Consider the following 8,888-nt stretch of genomic DNA (forward strand, 5'->3'; position numbering starts at 1 on the left):
GATAGTCATCCCATAAAGTGAGATAAATCTTATTGCCACTGGCCAAGAAAATCATAAGTTAACACAATTGAATTATTTGATTATACATGATAATTTATATTATTAATAATACCTCAAGTCAGCAAACTCCATGGTTCTTCGATTCTGATGTTGTGACTCCATGGTTCTTGTTGGTACACAGCTGTTGTTGGAAACATCCAAATCCTTGAACATGGTAATGTTTGATGCTTCCATGTTGCTGTGTGAGAAAAAATAAGATTAAAATAAAGATTAAAGATTCAATAATTCATATTTATACTTTGAAGAAAATTAAAACCTTGAGAATGACACAAATATGAATGTTCAGTAACAGTATTTTGAAATGTGAGATTTGCTTTATTCGGGTTATAATATTGTTTCAGTCAAAAATTGACAAAGCAACTTTTGATCAAATTAGTGCGTGATGTGAAGTGCTTAATGATGGTGATATCGAACACAAAGAAATGATTACGAGGGAAAAAACCATTGATTATGATAATCTTCGTTTCGGTCAAGAGTTTACAACTTAATCCTTAGTCGAATTGCTTCGATTAAGGATTATGAGCTTAACTTTTGGTCGAATTAACGCTTGATTATTATGATCTCCGGCACAAAAAACCCCCGGACGGTGAAAACTATCACCGTCAGTATTTTTAATAACAAAAACCGGTGATTACAGAGGTTGGAGCTGATAAGTGATCGTGAACTAGGTGATACAGTAAGTACTAGCAGCTAAACAAGTGAAGTTGTATGTCCTATCAATATTATCAGCTCAATATATAATAAGAAGATTACAACTGTTATTCCGATTATTCCGGAAACCCTAGACTACTTCTTCAACAAGCCGTTACTGCCCACGTTGTTTGTTGACGAAGTTCAAGCAATATTCCGTTGCAATCCACGTTCTTATAAACATATTTAACACGTGCTCTTATCTGCAAAACAGTTAGATAATATAGGACAATTGAATTAGTCAACGTACCTTCCTCAGAATAACCGTTTGAGTCAACATCCTTAAGTTAAGCTCAATTCCGAGGATAAAAATCCACACCCAACAATTGCCCCCCAATTTTGCTGACATGACCACCTCCGATGCTGTAGAGAAGCTTCAAGCTCTTGCTAACTCTTTTGGAACAGTAAGTAATTTTCGCTTATCCTGAAAATAGTAATATGCAGAAAAACTAACATTAATTTGGGAATAACAGAAAACCAAAAGTTACCGTCAGATATCCCAAGATGCTGAATTGTCCAAGAAAGAGGCCGAAGCCAAACTCGCCGATCTTCTACAAGCTGTTAACACCAAGGACAAGCTGCTCAAAAAGAAGGACAAAGAGATTTCGGATCTCAAAGCCTCATTTGAGTCAGAGAAAACTGAGTTTCTTGAGGATGCTAAGAAGTGTGCAGCCGCCAGCATTCTGGAGTCGATGATCAAGATGTCCGAGGAAGTACAAGCGAAGGGTCATGTGATGGAGTCTTGGAATTCTGGAGCTTGGAAGAAAAAGCTCAAAATGCTAAGGGGGAGAATATTGAAGAGGATGAGACGGCTGGGACTTCTGAGGTGGTCAAAGATGCTGGAGCTAGTGAGAATGTGAAGGAGACCAAGGCTGGGGAGACGACGGGTTTGGAGAAGAAGGAAGGTGACAATGCCGAGGGTGGAAAGGTTTAAACCTGGTTTCTAGGTTGTTTTTCATGTGTTTTTAATGGTTGTTTTGAAAAATTTCTCTTATGGTTATGTAAGGATAATGTAGTAGGCTGAGGATAATGGTTTGGGTGGAGGGATCCTAGTTCAGGACGAAACCCAAACCGTCTTTTACTTTCTGCACTTAGAACAATTATGATAGATCGGGTGGATGGGCTCCGTTTTGAGTAAAACCCGGACTATCTTTTCCTGCATTATAATATTAGTACAACCTTTTATGACTTATATTGGTATCTTTTCACTTTTTCCGTTTTTAGAAAAATCTAAGTTTCACGAAAAATCTCTTAATAATAGTTTAAGTTTTACCAATAAAACAATATCAAGTCATAAACTTTAAATAATACGAAAGACAAAATACTTGCAAATAATAAATCATACTAGAACCGTGTATCAATTAACCTGAAAATTGTCCAGACCGTCTTATCCTTGGAATAAGATCATTGTTTAGAATATTTTGAAAATATTATGAAAATATTAGCAATAGAATTGTGACATTAGCATTATCCTGAAAATATTTTTAGAAATTCTGGCGATAAGGCCTAAATAGACTGGCGACAAGGCCCTTTAGAAGAGATGAAAAATCTCTTAAACCATTAGAAACGAACTTGCGACTAGGCCTTTTAGAAGAGATGTAAATCTCTTAAACCTTAAGAATAAACTGGCGACGAGGCCCTTTAGAAGAGATGTAAATCTCTTTAACCTTAGATTATGGTACGTCTACCATAAACTTGTGATTCAAACCAATAGCCGAGGATAACGAGGTAACAAGTCACTATATTTCATGTGCTGGCCCTGCCTCTCAAACTAAGGCCGAATAAATCATGCGCTACAGGCGTCTTAAGAAGAGATGAAGATCCCTTAAACCTCAAGATCCAAACCAATAGCCGAGGATAACGAGGTAACAAGTCACTATATTTCATGTGCTGGCCTCGCCTCTCAAACTAAGGCTGAATAAACGTGCTCTACAGGCGACTTAAGAAGAGATGAAAATCCCTCAAACCTTAGAAGAGGTTAAAAACCCTTTATACGTTAAGGATAAGCTGGCGACGAGGCCTTCAAATACTGGCGACGAGGGCCCAAGATAACATTATTCTCTCATGTCTACAGCACGGTCAACTCTAAGTGAGGGGTGGGTGTTAGCCTTGCTAACACCCCTCCGATGCTTAAGTCAGTACCTTGTTTGAAGAATAATAATAAAAAATGAATAAAAGTATAAGTTTGAGTACATACCTTGACTGTTTAGTATAACAGTTATCCTCGGGATATAAGTCTTACATGAAATATTTCTTGAGATGTATGGCATTCCAAGCCCTTGGTAGTAAGTCGCCGTCCAAAGTAGACAATTTGTATGCCCCCTTTCCTGCTTCCGAATCAACCAGGTAAGGACCTTCCCACTTTGGTGCGAGCTTCCCATCCGTAGGATTGGTAGTATTTTGAAAAGCTTTTCAGAGAACCAAATCCCCTTCTTGAAACCTTCGAACTCTGATATTCTTGTTGTAGGACTTTGCTATCTTCTGTTGATAAGAAGCCATTCTGATCTTTGCCAAATCCCAGAGTTCTTCTACCGCATCTAGATCTTCGAGTAGACTTTGAGTGTTATCTTCCGGATTTTGATGAGTGACTCTGGCCGTCGGGATAACCATTTGTGTGGGGATAATTGCTTCAGCTCCAAACACTAATGAGAAAGGAGTCTGACCAGTAGCATTCTTCGAAGTGGTTCTATCTGCCCAAAGAACGAAAGGAAGTTCCTCGGCCTACTTTCCTTTTTTAGACCCCAACTTTTTTCTTCAGGTTGTTGATGATGATTTTGTTGCTTGATTCGGCCTATCCATTAGCCTGAGGGTGGACAGGTGTTGATGTGATCATCTTGATTCCACAACTGGCACAGAAGTTAGTCGTTCTCTCGCCGATGAATTGCGAGCCATTGTCACATACTATCTCTGCCGGGATCCCAAATCTTGTCAGGATGTTGCACTTGATGAATGCGATAACTTCTTTCTCTCTGACTTGAACAAAGGCTTTCGCTTCGATCCACTTTGAGAAATAATCCGTCATAGCCAACATAAAGACTTTTCCTCCTAGGGCTCTTGGTAATTTCCCCACGATATCCATCCCCCACTTCATGAAAGGCCAAGGGGATATAATAGGATATAATGGTTCTGCTGGCTGGTGCAAAATGTTGCTATGTCTCTGGCATGCATCACATTTCTGAGAATAATTCATAGCATCCCTCTTCATCGTTGGCCAGAAATACCCCATCCTCAGGATTTTGGAGAATAGAGCTTTGCCTCCAGTGTGATTCACACAATCTCCATCATGGATATCTTGAAGAACTTCTTGAGCTTCTGCCTTCTCCAAGCACCTAAGATATGGTCCTGCAAGAGATTTTCTGTATAATATATCATTCATTATAGTATATGGGATTACCTTTGTGTGAAAAGCTCCTGGGTTTTCATCCTTGGGGATAACTCCATCCTGAATATATTTACTGATTGGGATAATCCAAGAATCTTCATTATCCTCAGGATTCGTGACTCTCATATCTCTACCATCTTCTGATATTTCATTGACACCTTGTTCTTCTATTGCTGGGCTCAGGATATGTATGATAGGGATCTTGACACCTTCTGGTATCCTGAAGGATGAGGCTAAATATGCTAGGGCGTCTGCTTCAACATTCTTTTCCCTAGGTACCTGTGAAATATCAAACATTTCGAAATACTTTGCTAGTTTTTTAACTAGCTCTAGATATTTCGTTAGTCTTTCTCCTCTAACAGTGTAAGAACCATTAAAATGATTAGTTAATAATAATGAATCAACATGTACTTGAATAAACCTGATTTTCATGTCGATTGCTAGTTGTAATCCTGCTATCAAAGCTTCGTATGCCGCCTCATTATTTGTGGCTTGAAATCCACAGGATATGGATGAGGTATAATGTCCCCCTGTGGCGATTTCAGCAGAATCCCGAGACCTGTTCCTCTAACATTTGAAGCACCATCAGTGTATAGAGTCCACTTATCTTTGGTTTCTTCAAGTTGTTGGACTTCCAAGTCTGATTTTACTTTAAGTTCACTGGTGAAATCAGCCACAAAGTCTGCTAATGCCTGGGATTTGATAGCAGTCCTAGGTTCATATGCTATATCATATTCACTTTGCTTTACTGCCCATTTTTCCATTCTACCTGACATTTCTGGTTTTCTCAAAACAGACTTAATAGGATAATTAGTTTTAACACATATAGGGTGAGTTTCAAAATAATGTCTAAGTTTAGTGGATGCCATAATAAGTGCTAAAATTAATTTCTCAAGATAAGAATACCTGGTTTCGGCATCCAAAAGACTTTTACTTACATAATATATTGGATGTTGTTGACCTTCGAGATCCTTAGCCAAAACTGCACTTATAGCATTATTTGATACAGCAAGATATAGAGATAGAGATTCACCTTCCTCGGGTTTTACCAGTAGAGGAGCAGAAGAAAGATAAGCTTTTAAGGATGATAAAGCTTCCTCATGCTTACTGGTCCACTCGAACCTCTTGTTTTTCTTCTGGATATCGTAAAATTCTTTGCACTTTTCTGAGGATTTGGATATGAATCTGTTGAGCGCCGCTATCCTGCCGGTCAGCCTTTGAACATCCTTAACTGATTCTGAGGATTTCAGATTCAGGATAGCTTGTATCTGTTCCGGACTTGCCTCTACCCCCCTTTTGGTGACCATGTATCCCAAGAATTTGCCAGCCTTCACTCCGAAATGGCATTTCGAAGGATTCAGCTTCATGTTTTATTTGTCGAGGATATCAAATGCTGTCTTGAGGTCTTGAAGGTGATCTTCAGCTTTCTTGGACTTCACCACCATATCGTCAATATAGACCTCCATCGTGTCCCCCAGTTGCTCTTTGAACATCATGTTAACTAACCTCTGATAGGTTGCACCTGCATTTCTAAGTCCAATGGGCATAGCAATATAACAATAAATACCTGTGGGGGTCATGAAGGCCGTATCTTCTTGATCTGAGGGCTCCATCTGGATTTGCTGAAATCCTGAGGATGCATCCATAAATGTTAGCATCTCGTGGCCAGCTGTAGCATCCACCATTGAATCGATGTGCGGTAGAGGGAATGGATCTTTAGGACAAGCCTTATTCAAGCCTGTTAAGTCTACACAAACTCTCCATTTGCCATTCTTTTTCTGTACAACCACCACATTTGCTAAACATCGGGGATATTGAACTTCCCTAATCATTTTTGCCTTCAAGAGTCTTTTTACTTCTTCTTGAATAATTATGTTTCTTTCAGGTGCAAATTTTCTTCTTTTTTGATGGATTGGCCTGAAAGAATTATCAATTCCAAGTTTATGTGTTATAATATCTTTGGAAATACCTGTCATATCTTCATGTTTCCATGCAAATGTTGACAGCCTTGATTTGATGAAATCGAGCAATCTCGACTCGATATCCTCAGGAATGCTAGTTCCTATCAGCATTTTGACTTCAGGATCCTCGGGATAAAGAGGTACGTCTTTAATTTCTTTTTCCCTGGCCTCCATTACGCCTCGTGCTGGCTTCTGTAATTGCTACGCCTGCTGGGGTTTGGCAGTACACTTCATGGAAGAGGTGTAGCAATTCTTGGCGTCTTGTTGGTCACTGATGATTTTGATAACTCCCCACGGACTTGGGAGTTTCACACATTGGTGATAAGTGGAGGGAACTGATTTCATCTCGTGTATCCAGGGCCTGCCTAATATAATATTGCAACAAGATAAACAGTCAATAACACAAAATTTTTGCATTTTATTTACCCCTTCGACATATATTGGGAGCTTAATCTCCCCAATAGTGTTCTTAGTTTCTCCACTGAATCCAACCAATACCGAGGAACTGGGGACGATCTCATCCTCAGGAATATTAATCTTTTTCAGCACGTCTAATTGAATAATGTTGACAGAGCTCCCGCCATCTACGAGGATCCTGCGCACATAATGGTTAGCCACATATAAAGTTATTACCAGACTATCGTGGTGAGGATCCTGAACATCGACTCTATCACTTTCATCGAAGGATATAATCCTCTCTTTAGTGAGAATAGATGTCTTTGTTGGCCTGTCAGCCACTTCTAACTTTCTTTGGTTAGCATTTCTCTTTGTAGCAGAATAAGAGGTTCCACAGATGTCGGATCCTCCGGATATGAACATGATTGTTCTTGCATCTGTTGGTGGAGGATTTGGCTTTTCAGGAATTTTCTCGGGATCATGCTCTCTTCCCTTCTTCTTGCCAAGTAGCTCTTTCAAGTGGCCCTTGCTGAGAAGATAGCTGATCTCCCTTCTGAGTGCAATGCAATCATCGGTCAAGTGCCCAAAGTCTTCGTGGAAAGCACACCATTTTGATTTGTCCTTCCAGGATCCTGGTTTCTCCACTTTCCTTGGCCACCTGGCTTTCTCACATAAATCCTGCATGGCACACATTAATCCACCAATATCAACAGAAAAACAATATTCAGATATCTTAGGATATTCTTCATCATTTTCCTCATCTACTGCATTAATCTTGGGGTTAGCAGGCTTGTAGTAAGGCTTTGCTCGATATGATTTTCCCGGGGATTCGAATTTCCTGTTCGTCTGATCATACTTTGGGATATCGGCCTTAGAGTTTTTCTTGTCATCTTCTAGCCTGATAAACCTCAGAGCTCTGCTTCTTGCTTCGTCTAAAGACCTGCATGGAGTCATAACGAGATCATCATAGAAAGATGAGCCTTTTTCTAACCCCAACTTGAGAGCTTCCACTGCTGAAGCTGGGTTCAGATTCGGGATTTCCAGCGACTCCTTACTATACCTGGTAATAAAATCTCTCAAGGATTCCCCAGGATTCTGGGTAACCCTATAAAGATCACCTGTAATTTTCTCAAAAGTTCTACTGCAAGAAAACTGGTTATTAAACATGTTAACTAAATGAGAAAAAAGAATTGATAGTGTTAGGAGGAATACTCAGTAGCCATTTCATGGCTGTTCCGGTCAAGGTAGACCCAAATCCTTTGCAAAGACATGCCTATTTGATTTCCATAGGGATTGGGTTGATCTCCATACGTTCTCTATATTGTGCGACGTGTTCCTTAGGATCCGTTGCGCCATCATACAGTTTCATATTTGGGGTTTGAACCTGTTTTGGAATCTGTACGTCGCTAATTGATGGCACAAACCGGGATATCCTGTGACTATCGGTGGGAACTTCAGCTATGGGAAGGATTACGCCGGGGACATTCGATATCATGTCCTTTAGCTTTTGCAATTCTCGGGCTAAACCCGGACTTATGCCTGCATCCTGCAAAAATCCTTGATTAGCATTAAATGGAATCGTATTGAAAGAGTTACCCTGATTAACATTCTGAGGAGCAGTCTGGGCGATGTAGCTCGTATTCCCAAACATAGCGTTTCCAGGGTTGATAAGAGGAGCAGTTGGAGTGTTAGCCTGCATCAGGATAAAATCTCCTTGGTGCACATCAGAGGATCCTGAGGGCTGCTGAGCTTGAACTAATCTTGAAGATAACGCCTACTGATAAGGACCGGTCTGATGGAACAATCCTGAGGATCTGAAATGTTGGAACAATCCTGAGGATCCGAAATGTTGGAACAATCCTGAGGATCCAGACTGTTGGAACAATCCTGAGGGTCTTCCCGGCTGTGACGATCCTGAGGATCCTGCACGTTGAAAAGGCCCAGCAGATGATGCACACGGGTATCCTTGAAATCCGGATAAGCGCAATCCCGCAGACCCCAAATGCTGGAAAGATGGGGGTCTAGAGTTGTACGCCGTGGTTGGCTCTGGATACACCAATCCTGAGGATCCTAGAGGAGTGAAATCCAGAGATCTCGGGATTAGTGGTGTGAATTCTTCCGCCGGCTTCTTGGCTTTCTTGACATCTTCCAATTCCCTCACGAGCATCTGGTTGGTCTTGTTCTGGCGATCCATTTGTTCTTGTAACCGTTTGTACAGAGACAGAAGGTCGTTGTTGGACACCATGATGGGATCCTGGGAAGATGGTTTCGATCCCGAGAACACAGGAGTAGCAGTCTTCTTTTGGACGTTATCAGGCTTCTTCGGGATACCACCAGCAGTTGGAGGCATGGGTGGCCTCGCTGAGGATTCTGAGGCTGCGGCAGAAGATGAAACAATC

The 8,888-nt window shown here is 40.7% G+C and overlaps 1 protein-coding gene across 1 annotated transcript in view; it reads right to left on the reverse strand.

Moving 5' to 3' along the window:
• The window catches only part of LOC143637445 (uncharacterized), a 123,284-nt gene extending 115,096 nt beyond the window's left edge, over positions 1-8,188 (reverse strand). Inside the window, exons 1-2 of the mRNA XM_077104839.1 lie at positions 8,086-8,188; positions 5,926-7,607 (exon numbers count right to left, since the gene is read on the reverse strand). Coding sequence (XP_076960954.1) covers positions 6,295-7,607; positions 8,086-8,188 — 1,416 coding nt within the window. The 3' untranslated portion in view covers positions 5,926-6,294. The remainder of the gene's footprint in view (positions 1-5,925; positions 7,608-8,085) is intronic.
• Positions 8,189-8,888: the final 700 nt, after the last annotated feature.

The sequence above is a fragment of the Bidens hawaiensis genome, unplaced genomic scaffold (assembly GCF_021521415.1).
Source record: "Bidens hawaiensis isolate Kalapana, Puna unplaced genomic scaffold, B.hawaiensis_p1.1 tig00008283_1, whole genome shotgun sequence".
Taxonomy (NCBI): domain Eukaryota; kingdom Viridiplantae; phylum Streptophyta; class Magnoliopsida; order Asterales; family Asteraceae; genus Bidens; species Bidens hawaiensis.